The following is an 11,527-nucleotide window of genomic DNA, read 5'->3' as shown; positions in this document are numbered from 1 at the left end:
CCTGTCCCCCCCCCCCCAGTCATTTGAGAGTTGGTTGTTGCCTCTAAGCCTGGTAACAGACAGAGGTTGTTTGGAAGCACGTGTCTTGATGTGCCTCTTGAGCAGTCAAGATGATGGGAGAACATTTTCTCCCAAGCTTTCCCGGGGTCTATCTTAAGGTGCTTTTTATTGCAAACTTTGGTGTGTCGATGCATTAAGTAGCCACCAGTGAATCTAAGGGCCTCCTGTCTGTCTGTCTTCCTGGGCTGCAGCAAAAACAGACGCTGAGAACGGAGCCGTTCTGCTGAGCATCACCAAGACGGACGGACCAAGCTACCACATTCGGAGCCCGGAGGAGACACCCAGCCGCTCCACTGTTCTAACTACGAGGCAGCTGATTGTACACCGGGGACTGGCTGTTGCAGCTGCCGTCGCTGTTTTGGTGGTAGGAATCGTGGTACGGTGCTTTACTATCGCCGATTGAGTGCCTCGGTTTTTGGCGCAGGGGAGAAACGGAAGAGCCCCATCAACAAAGCAAGAAGCAGGAAAGGCAGGGAGCTGGAGACGGTGCGTCGTCCTTTAAGTCGTCCAACCATGGGCTGAGATGCCGGTGGAATTTGAATTCTGTCCCTGCAAAACCCCAAACTGGCACTTCCTTACGATCACTGGACACCAGGAAGTTGTGTGGGGAGTCCTCTGTGGGGAGCCAGTTTGGTGTAGTGGTTAAATGTATGGACTCTAATCTGGGAGAACCAGGTTTGATTCCCCACTCCTCCACTTGCACCTGCTGGATGACCTTGGGCAAGCCATAGTTCTGGCACAGCTGTTCTTGAAAAAGAGCAGAGCTCTCTCAGCCCCACCTCCCTCACAGGGTGTCTGTTGTGGGGAGGGGAAGGGAAAGGAGTTTGTAAGCCGCTCTGAGACACCTTTGGGTAGTGAAGGGCAGGGCATAAATCCAATCTCTTCTTCTCTCTCAGCCCCACCTCCCTCACAGGGTGTCTGTTGAGGGAAAGGAGTTTGTAAGCCGCTCTGAGACACCTTTGGGTAGTGAAGGGCGGGGGCATAAATCCAATCTCTTCTTCTTTTTCTTCTAAAAGTCAGATGCCTTTGTGCATGTCAGACTCATTCAAAGCCAAGTGGCACTACGGTGAAATGACAAAGTCACTGAAGACATTTGGTGGCAGAACCAAAAAACAACCGCTGAGACCAATAAAAAGCTTCAATTTCCCTCTGGGTTTAATAATGTTTATTTCCAACACACACACAAAGTATATATGTGATGTATGCAAGTTTAATTATATATTAAACATTGGATGGATGTTATATTTCAATATAATGCTTTTTATTCATTCTAATCTTGGTCATTCTCTGTCCTTAAAGATTAAAGTACTTTAAGAGGATTCCTTTTTTAAAAAAAAAAAGAGACGGGAAGTGCTTTAAAAAAAAGGACCAACGGGAAGCACGCCCACCTATCCTCTGCAAAATTCATCTGCTCACCGAGATCAGACAAAGTAAACCCACCTCTAGAAATCTTCTGTTAACGTCCCCCACCCCACCCCAATTTGTGGGAGACAGGCATATACCACAGATCTTTAGAAAACAGTATCAGTAGCCATTTTTTTAAAAAGTTCAATCTGCTCTGTTTTACAAGCACAGCATAGCAGGTGAGGTTATCTAGCAAGACAGAAGACACCCCAGCCTCAAAGAGAATGTCTTTGGCACGCCACCGTCCATTGAAAAGGAAAAGGGCCTCTTGCGTAAAGGGGAAGATGCTGGACCGAGAGCATCGGATCCTACCCAACTGCTCCTGTGCCGAAAAGCTTTCCTGTTGCTGTTGCTGTTTTCCTTGCTCCCCTTTCACCCCCCTGTGGGGGGACTGCCCAGGTGCAGGTCACATCCTGCCCCAGTGGGTGTGTGTGTGTCAGGAGAACTCCATGGCTGCAAACGGTCATCAAGAAGCAGGCCCTGGACTGGATCAGCAGCCTCAAGCGTTAGGCCAAAATGGACTTAAAAGTGGAATGAGACTGAAGATACGAAGGAAGAGCATTGCTTTAAGGCCGTCTGGGTGTTTGGAAAGATCCGTCGCTAAACCGATCCGCTTCTTTTATCGCTCTCGCAAACGGCACAGAGAAAGCGCCTGATCGCTGGCTGCCTTTGAAAGACCAAGTCCCGGCTTTTTTTTTTAAAGGGGGGAGGAGGGACACCGACACAGATCTTTCAGTGTGGGCTGCAGGACAGAGAAGCTCTCTCCAAAATACTCTGAGGGAAACCCCCCCCCCCAAAGCAAGGCCTGCCGAGGCTTCGTGCCGGTTAGTCTGGACCGAGAGGATGTGGTGGCAGCCCTCCCCGGTCCTAACACTCACTTTTCGACAGAAGGAGAATATTTTTTTTGGGGGGGGGGGGGAGAAGCAGCTCTAATTCTCCATTTGTGCGATTAATCATCAGTAAGAAAAAAGTTATGCGTATCCGAGTGCTGAACAGCCCCCCCACCCCCACCCCGGTCGCAGACGAGAGCGTCTCCCATTCCGGCGGGCGGTGGCCTCGGTCTCAGAAAAAGCCGAACTGGAAGACAAAGATTGAGACAACGTCAGTGATCGCCTCTAGAGGAGACGGAGCTCTAGTCTTTGCTTGAAATACACTCCTGTAGACCCCAGGGCCTCCTTCAGCAGAAATCAGATTCCCAAATGAGGTCTCATCTCCTCTGACTGGTATCATCAGGGTCTCAGGCAGAGAAAGGGGATTTGCAAGACCGTTTCCCTGGAGACTGGACCAGGTGTGGACCGCCTGCACTTGTCTCATCTCCCCTGACTGGCAGTGGCTCTCAGGGGGTCTCAGGCAGGGAAAGGTCTTCCCCAGCCCCAGAGATCCCTTAACTGGAGGTGCCGGGGACTGAACCCGGGACCTTCTGCATGCCAAACCGCTGCTCTGTCACTGAGCCACGGTCTCTTTGGGTCCGTCCTGTTCCCCTTGGCCGCAAACGGCCTTAATCCATCAAGTTCCACGCAGAGAAGTGGAGAGATGCATGCAGACCTCCAGTCAACACCTTACCTGTCTCCCATCACTATTTTCTCAGCCTCCGCACCACCACTTTGCAATGTGGAGTGAATGGCCTACCTGACAAGGTTGTGGTTCTGAGGGAAAGTATGTGAAGTCACTCCAACGAACTGTAGCAGTGCTGCATGTTACTCTTATCAAATCACGGATCTTGAAGGTCCGGATGGGGCCCCCAGTTACACAAAGTGGCACTCAAGTGGGAGAGGAACCCCCGGTGCGACTAACTAGTGTGGGAATGACTTTTGTAAGTTACGTTCTGCACTTGGGATGACAAAATAAAAATTTAAAAAATGTCTTATGTTGGAGAAAGGTTTGCAATTGGCAAGTCTTAAAAAACCCATGAAATTGTGATGAGGTGATGCCATTATGTTGGCTTGGAGACTTCAAAACGGTGTGTGTACTCAAGGCATGCTGCAGATCACGGTTGTTGTTGTTCAGTCGCACAGTCGAGTCCGACTCTTCGCGACCCCATGGACCAGATCATGCCAGGCCTTCCTGTCTTCCGCCGTCCTCTGAAGTTGGCTCAACTTCATGTTCGTTGCATCGATGACACTGTCTAACCATCTCCTCCTTTGCCGTCCCCGTCTTCTTTGACCTTCAATCTTTCCCAGCATCAGGGTCTTCTCCAGTGAGTGCTCCCTTCTCATTGGGTGGCCAAAGTATTTGAGCTTCAGTTTCATTATCTGGCCTTCCAGGGAACAGTCAGGGTTGACTTCTTTTAGGATTGACTGATTTGATCTTCTTGCAGTCCAAGGGTACCAAGCACAAAATCCAGCTGAGGATTTTCGCTTCCATCTGGCTTCTAGTCACCTCCCCCCCTGTGTATTGTGGCCCCAAGGAGGAATATGTAATATGACTATGTAAACCGCTCCGAGCCTGCGGGAAGGAGCGGTATAGAAGCCGAAATAAATAAATAAATAAATGACTGCAAAAGCATGCACGGCTAGCGGGCACTCTTCTGAGCTCTGGACCCTCGGTAGGCACAGCAGGGTCTACCTCCTCACACATCAGCACGTGGGGTGCCCATATATGGGCATCATGCTCACACAGGCAACACCAGTTGGGGTGTTGGAAGCCTGAAGGACAACTAGCTAAACAGTATTTCTACCAGGCCTGTAGCTATGGTGGGGCTTTGAGGGGGGGCTCTGCCTCCTTTCTTAAAGGCACAGCCTCACAAGAATTTCTCCTGTAAATGCTTTTTTCCAATTTTAAAACATTCTTTTTAAAGGCATGTGCTCCTTTAAGCAGAGCGGGGTGCTGTAGCTGACTAATTCCACACTGAGCAAGGGGTTGGAGGGTTGGAGTAGGTGACCTCTAGGATCCCTTCTAACTCTGTGTCAAGAGACTGGTCTCCTTTCAGAGTTTTTTTCTGCCTGTTCGCTTTCTTGACTATAGACGTCTTCTTAATATTGGTGTGTTCTAAGATTTATAGATGTAATTTTAGCTTGACTATAGAAATCATCACCCCCACCTGCCGGCTTGTTATCAGAATTGTTGCTTAGGCTGGCAGAAGTGATTAACTTGCAGCAGCTGAGAACTGTCATTTGGTTGACACAGCTTGCTATTTAGAACTCTATCCTGGCAGCAGCTTTCTATTGGCTAAATGGCTTTTCTTTCTGCACTGAGAACTTCAACCCCACCAGAAAAAAAATTTGCCCCACAAGCCACAAAATCCTGGCTATGGGCCTGATCTTTGATGGTCAGGATGAAACCCTCCATGCCCCACGAGACTCTGCATCTCTTCCTTGACTGGTGAGGCCGAAAAGCAAAAATTAGTGGTAATTGCAAGATCCAACAAAATAAGATAAACTGTGCTCAGTTTGCATAACAGAGACAAGCTGGAGAATCCAGTGTTTGTCAAGGCAGAGCTGCAAACTCCCAGGATTCTTGTATGTGCACATGTGTGTGTACGCACACTTGTGCAGGGGAAACACCACAGCTTAAACTGCTCTTGAACACAAAGAGGCTTGCGGTCTAGATAGGCATCCATTCCTGAGGCTGGCCTAGCTCAGGCACACCAGTCTCTTAGCAACTTCCATACTTCCATACTTTCAGCTGCAGATGCTTTTCCAAAGGAGGTTGAAGCGTCTCTTGAACACACAACATTCCATGCACAATCAACCCCACCCCCCTACCGCCAAAAACCGTGGAAGGAAGACAAAACCCCCACAGGACCCACATACCACACCGACACAGTGATGTGGGGGGGGGGGGGGAGCCGAGGACATCCCGGATTCGCATGCAAGCCCTACAGGCAACCGGGAGGTGGAAAAAGCTTAGCAGAGGAAAGGCAGGTCCTACCTCCCCAGAAAACAGGCGGGCTTCCAATCAGGAATTGCGACAGCCCCTATCCAGCTTCCACAGCCTCCGCCCGGCCAGGGCAGCCAGCAGGCGCTTAAGCCCTAGCACAGGACGGCGGTTCTGGGGAGAACCATAGAAAATGTGAAACCATGGCCCGGCTTCCGCACCTCCACCCCAAAGAGTAAAAAGAAAGCACAATTTTACGGAAAAGGACGAGGTTTCTACTAGGATTACCACCTTTTCAGAAAGCCCCTGCTCCACTGCTTCTAACAGAAGCGGAACATGCAGCAATCAGGGTACGGCTGCGGTTATCTCAGGTCTGGAGAATTTTGCCAGATGATTCCGACAGACCATAGCTGCTGTGAAAAGCACAGGAGCGGGCCTGGGCTTCCACCCCTGGTCAGTTGGCAACTACCGTCTCCCTGCACAAAAATCTCAGAAACCGGATGGAAAGGAATGTGGCTGCTAGAAAACACAGCACCTTCCGGGGGAATCCTCTGCTCAAATCTCTCTGCAGCTGTCTGCAGTCTGACTGCAGAAAGGGGCTGCCAAGGGGACAGGAAGACCCCTCTGCCCCCTTCCCTTCAGGCCGCCGCCGCAGCTCTACCTGCTGGAGCACAAACCCCTCCCACCCCTGCCCTTCCTTCCTTCCTTCCTTCCAAATTTAAAATTACAAACTATTAAAAACCCAGCTGGAGCATAAACACGGCTTAAAACATTTGGCAGGCTAAAATTATCATCATACAAGGAGTCTGCGGTCTAGAGGCAGAAGGCAAAAACAATGAGCAACATCAAAGCCTTTAACTAAAAGCCGGTGTAAAGAGAAATGTCTCGGCCTGGTACCTAAAAAGAGAGCAGAGTAGGTGCCAGGCAAGCCTTGCCGGGGGGGGGGGTGGGGATGTTCCACATACGAGGAGCCACCACTGAGAAAGGCCCGTCTCTGGTTGCCGGCCCCCTGCCTCACCTCTGCAGGTTGCAGGCCCAGAGAGCAGGGCTGGAGAAAAGGATCCGAACTTGCCTGGCCCAGCCTACAAAAGGAGACAGTCCTTCCAGCGCTCTAGTCCCAAGCCATTTAAGGGCCTTAAAGGAAAGAACCGGCTCTTTGAATTGTGCCCAGAAACCAGAGCTTGCAGCACAGGGATGAGACGATCCCCACACCCCTCTCCTAACCCGGCTGCTGCATTTTGGACCCGCTGAAGTTTCTGAACAGCATTCAAAGGCAGCCCCCCCCCCCCCCCCATGACTAGCCTGGACCGCGGAGAGCAAAGGCGGACAAAGAAAGTCGGCTTGTGACCAGTGTTCCCTCTAAGCTGAGTTCGTGTGAGCCAGCTCACAGTTTTTTACCCTCCGGCTCACACATTTTTATCTTCGCTCAGGGAGGAGGGCTCCAGAGCAAACTAATTGACGCAGCAGCCAAATCGCTCGCTCGCAACTTTAATGCCGGTAGCTCACAAAGTAGGATTTTTGCTCACACAGCTCCACAGCTTAGAGGGAGCATTGCTTGTGACTTGGGGGGAGGGGGGGAGAGATGGTCCAATGCAGCCCCAGAGAAACACGTGAAGCTACCTTGCACCAAGCGGGTCCGTCCAGCTCAGACCCGTTTACTTTGAGTGGCGGCTGCTCCTGAAGCTCTCGGCAGCCTTTCCCAGCACCTGGAATTGGAGACGCCGAGGACTGAATCCGGGCCCTCCCTGCGTGTGCGGCAGGTGCCGGTCCACTGCCTCAAACCCCGGGGCCCCAGCGGGGGGAAAGCACGTGAGCCCACCTCCTGCCAAGTCTGCCCGGCTCAGGAGGGGCTGCTCCAACCAGCGGCTGCTCTCCAGGGTCTCGGGCAGCGCCAGGTCTTCCCCAGCCCCGCTCACCACGATCCTCCCCCCCGGGACCGAACGCGAGTCTTCCCGCGGGCCGAGCCGAGGCTCACCTCCCCAAGCCCTGGCAGCTCCCCCTACAGAGCCCCGCCCACCATGATCACCTTTATGGCGACAGCCAAGAAGACTCCCAGAACGGCGAGGACAACAAGCCCGACCTTGCTTTTGTTGCACCGCTTCAAAATGAAGAACTTGGCCCAGTCCACCTTTTTCTGGCTGCCGGGCGGGTAGCGGACCTTGTTGATGCCTTCCATGGTGAGGGACCGGACGAGGCAGGACCGCTGGTGGGAGAAGGTCTGGAAGCTGAAGCGGCCGTGGTAGGCCCCCATCCCACTGTGGCCTGAGGGCAAAGAGCGAGAGCGCACTTGGTCAGCGAGGGGAGCAAAAGACAAAGGAGCTGGGACAGGAGGAGAGCCCTGCTGGGTCAGGCCAGTGAGGGTCCATCTGGTCCAGCATCCTGCCTCACACAGAGGCCAACCAGTTCCTCTGGAGGGACAACAACAGGGCAGAGAGGCAGAGGCCTTCCCCTGACAGGGACGTAAGAAGAGCCCTGCTGGATCAGACCGGTGGGCCATCTAGTCCAGCATCCTGCCTCACACAGAGGCCGGCCAGTTCCTCTGGACAGCCAACAACAGGGCAGAGAGGCCGAGCCCTTCCCCTAATGCTGCCTCCTGGCCCTGGGATTTAGAGGCTTAGTGCTTCCAAATGTAGAGTTTCCCCTCAGCCACCATGGCGAGTAGCCATGGATAGACTTATGATCCTTCACGGAATCTATCAAATCCCCTTTTAAAGCTGTTTATTCCTGTGGGCATCACTACATCCCCTGGTAACGAATCCCACAGTTTAATCTCTCTCTGTGTAAAGCAGTATTTCCTTTTGTCCGTCCTGAAATGCACCCCCACCCCCCGGTTACTCGTCCTCAAACTTTTTTTAAAGAAATGTTGACAGCATGGGTTGCCACCACTCCATCCCTATTCAGACCCCAGCAGCCATGTCTTATCCCCCCCCCCTGGAAGGGGGCTTCCCAAACCCTTTCTGCTTGCCAAAATAGCTCCGAAACAAGGCACCTGGACTCGCTGCCCAAGGGACCTCTGCAGACGCCAGAGCAAATCGACTTCCTCCTGCGCAAAACGCAAGAGCCGGGGAAGCTGCGGCTGCCCATCTAGCCGGCGTTCGGCAAGCAGCGGGAGAACCCTCCCTCCCCCCGAGCCCTGCCGTGAGGGCTGCGACTCACCGACCCCGCCGAACGGCAAGCTGGGGAGCGTGAAATGCATGAGGACGTCGTTGGCCGTCACGCCACCGCTGGAGGTCTCGGCGATCATCCGTTTGATGATCTGGAGGTGGGGGAGAAGAAGGCAGAGTGAAGAAGGGCTTCGAGAGCAGAGGCCCCTTTCGGTCGACCGAGTCATCAATGCACTGTGGGTGGGAGGTCGGCAGCTGGGTAATCGCATCAAGGGCCATGCATGGCACCGTGCAGACACAGAACACAATAAAAGGAGGGGGGGTGCCATCCCCCCCCCCTTTCATGGTTTGTTAGCTTTCTGGCCCCAGCTGTCCTTGGTGCAGTTTGAAACCTCTTTTGCATCCAATGGCACCTGCTCGGAAGGAGGAGGAGGAGGAGGAGATTGGATTTATACCCCACCTTTCACTACCCGAATGAGTCTCAGAGCAGCTTGCAATCTCCTTCCTCTTCCCACAACAGACACCCTGTGAGTGGTAGGTGGGGCTGAGAGAGCTCTCTCGAGAACTGCCCTTGAGAGAACTTGTCCAGTGTTCCCCCTAAGCTGAGTTAGTGTGAGCTAGCTCAGTTTTTTAGCCTCCAGCTCACACATTTTTGTCTTAACTCAGGAAGGAGGGCTCCAGAGCAAACTCATTTATGCAGCAGCCAAATCGCTCGCTCACAACTTTAATGCCAGGAGCTCACAAAGTAGAATTTTTGCTCACAAGACTCCACAGCTTAGAGGGAACATTGCTTGAGACCCCCACAGGTCTCCTAAGCAGGCTGGGACTTCATAGCTCACAAACTAGAATTCTTGCTCACAAGACTCCACAGCTTAGAGGGAACATTGCTTGAGACCCCCACAGGTCTCCTAAGCAGGCTGGGACTTCATGGCTCTTTCCACCATGATCAAAGTGATACAAGATCCTGCTAATGGTTACCCACTTTTTATATATTCTTGGGGACCAGCAAGGTTGGCTACAGTGTTCCCTCTAAGCTGAGTTAGCACGATCCAGCTCACAGTTTTTTAGCCTCCGGCTCACACATTTTTGTCTTCGTTCAGGAAGGGCAGACTGATTTTATGCAGCAGCCAAATCGCTCGCTCACAACTTTAATGCCAGTAGCTCACCAAGCAGAAGTTTTGCTCATAAAGCTCCACAGCTTAGAAGGAGCGTTGCCTACAAACTATCTTCTGGTTCCAGGAGCTGTAAGCAGGAACAAACCAGGATTGCCTTTTCTTCTCAGACTGAGTGGGAGCCCCTCGTGACGCTGCTTGTGACTCACACATCCTTCAATAGCTCAGAACAATCTGAGGAAGGATCGGCAGATATGCATTTAAAGCTCGATCCATCCATGAGTGGACCCAAGGGCAAAAGGTGAAACGCTTTAAAAGACCTCAAACCGAAGAATTAAATGTCATTAATCATCTCTGTAACTCCCTCGACTCATCAAGTGCTTTTCAACAAAATTCTGCTCAGCTTCACAACCAAGGGCTGTTGAAATCTGAGGGAGGACACAATTCCAGAGCCACTGGTCATCGGGGGTGGGTGGCTGGGTGGGTGGAGGGGGGAAACCATGGGGCTCCCTGTAATCTGCTGTCGTGAGATGCTTGGCTTGGAGGTCCAAGGGGAAGCCCAAGGGGGAACACTTAAGCAGGTGTGGGGTGGGGCCCCACAGTGGATCTCAGCAGCCCTGTCTGGAAATAAGACTTCCCTTGCCCCGGTTTACTGGGAAAGTGACTTGCCCAAGGCCACCAAAGGAGTCGGTGCCAGAGCGGGACGCCAACCAAGTGGGATGTGATTCGTGCCGAGACCCAAAGCGACGCCCGTTGGAGGCCAATAAGATCCATTCCGGCACTGGGCAGCCACGTGGCAAACCGGGGCCCCAAACTCACCGCCTTGTCTTTGGCGAAGACGTACAGAGCCAGTGGCTTCTCTCGGTGGTTGATGAAGTGGATGGCCTCGTCAAGGTTCTTTACGGTGACAATGGGAAGGATGGGGCCAAAGATCTCCTCCTGCATGACCTTGGAGTTGGGGTTGACGTCGGTGAGGATGGTGGGTGCTAGGAGGAGAGGCGAACAGTGAACCAAGGACACAAACGAGGACAAGCGGGGAAATCGAAATGGTTTTACAGAGGCAGGGTGAGCCCCTACTGAGTTTATGGTGCTCGATAACTCTAAACCAGGGGTGTCAAACATGCGGCCCAGGGGCCGAATCAGGCCCGCAGTGGAACTGGCTGTCTTCTGCTTCTTCTTCCAGTTCTACTGCTGCTGTGTCATCATAGGTTTGCCGCTTACAGATACACACCTGAACAGCATACTCAAGATTGCAACAGCACAGATATTTTGACGCAATAATTCAGGGCAAGAGGTGTCAGTTACCAGACACTGTTAAATAAACAAAATATCGCAAGAGTGCTAATATTTTAAGCATGTTTTTATTTCAAGTAAAAAAAAGAACCTGTGTGTTTGTGCCCTTTACAAAGTTTGTATCTCTGCTACTGGCATTACATTTTATGACACGCATGGCCCGGCCCAACAAGGTCTCATTTATGTCAGATCTGACCCTCATAACAAATGGGTTCGGCACCCCTGCTCTAAACAATGTACGATGGGACCACTGAACTCTTGGTTCCCTTGCTTAGACCTGTCTTTGCCAGTCACGCTCTCCTCAGGTCCTTATGCTGGCCAAAGTGAACTTGAGATGGAGCAAGCACCTTTCTTCCAAAGCATTCACACCTGTGCAAAAGCGTATAAATCTCTGGCAGATAACCCGTCTAGGGAATATACCGTATAAATGTCCCTGTGCCGTATAAATGTTGTATACCATATAAAATGTCCGTAGGTCCCTCGGAGAGCCTGGTGCTCTGCTGCCCAACATCTACTGGCTGTCCCCAGCCCAAAGGATGTCCGCTTAGCCTCAGCCAGGGCCGGGGCCTTTTCTGTCCTGGCCCCCACCTGGTGGAACAGGCTTATTACAGTTTCACAGGGCCTGTAAAATGGAGCTGTTCCCCCCAGGCCTTTGGTTTACTGGGGGATTTACTGATAACTTGTTTTAATGACCCTGTAAGGTCTGCTGTTGTTACCCGCGCTGGGGCCGCTTGTGGG

The 11,527-nt window shown here is 52.2% G+C and overlaps 2 protein-coding genes across 13 annotated transcripts in view; one reads left to right on the top strand and one right to left on the bottom strand.

Moving 5' to 3' along the window:
* LOC107111227 (multidrug and toxin extrusion protein 1-like) overlaps window positions 1–717 on the top strand; it is a 40,249-nt gene extending 39,532 nt beyond the window's left edge. The window contains exon 17 of the mRNA XM_015412157.1: window positions 252–717. Within this exon, the coding sequence (XP_015267643.1) occupies window positions 252–463 (212 nt within the window). The 3' untranslated portion in view covers window positions 464–717. The remainder of the gene's footprint in view (window positions 1–251) is intronic.
* Window positions 718–1,210: 493 nt separating this feature from the next.
* Window positions 1,211–11,527, bottom strand: part of ALDH3A2 (aldehyde dehydrogenase 3 family member A2) — a 42,697-nt gene continuing 32,380 nt past the window's right edge. For 9 of the 12 annotated variants that reach the window (XM_015412161.1, XM_015412165.1, XM_015412160.1 and 6 more), the window contains exons 8-12: window positions 10,316–10,482; window positions 8,437–8,536; window positions 7,307–7,542; window positions 5,335–5,454; window positions 1,211–2,541 (exon numbers count right to left, since the gene is read on the bottom strand). In XM_015412161.1, the coding sequence (XP_015267647.1) occupies window positions 5,362–5,454; window positions 7,307–7,542; window positions 8,437–8,536; window positions 10,316–10,482 (596 nt within the window). In that variant the 3' untranslated portion in view covers window positions 1,211–2,541; window positions 5,335–5,361. Of the gene's footprint in view, window positions 2,542–5,334; window positions 5,455–6,900; window positions 6,987–7,306; window positions 7,543–8,436; window positions 8,537–10,315; window positions 10,483–11,527 lie in introns of all 12 variants that reach the window. The other 3 variants (XM_015412168.1, XM_015412169.1, XM_015412171.1) reach the window with 3 other exon arrangements.

This window comes from Gekko japonicus, unplaced genomic scaffold, assembly GCF_001447785.1.
Source record: "Gekko japonicus isolate JY-2015 unplaced genomic scaffold, Gekko_japonicus_V1.1 scaffold2194, whole genome shotgun sequence".
Lineage (NCBI taxonomy): Eukaryota > Metazoa > Chordata > Lepidosauria > Squamata > Gekkonidae > Gekko > Gekko japonicus.
Note: the sequence above shows the minus strand (reverse complement) of the source record. Positions and strands in the feature narration are given on the sequence as shown.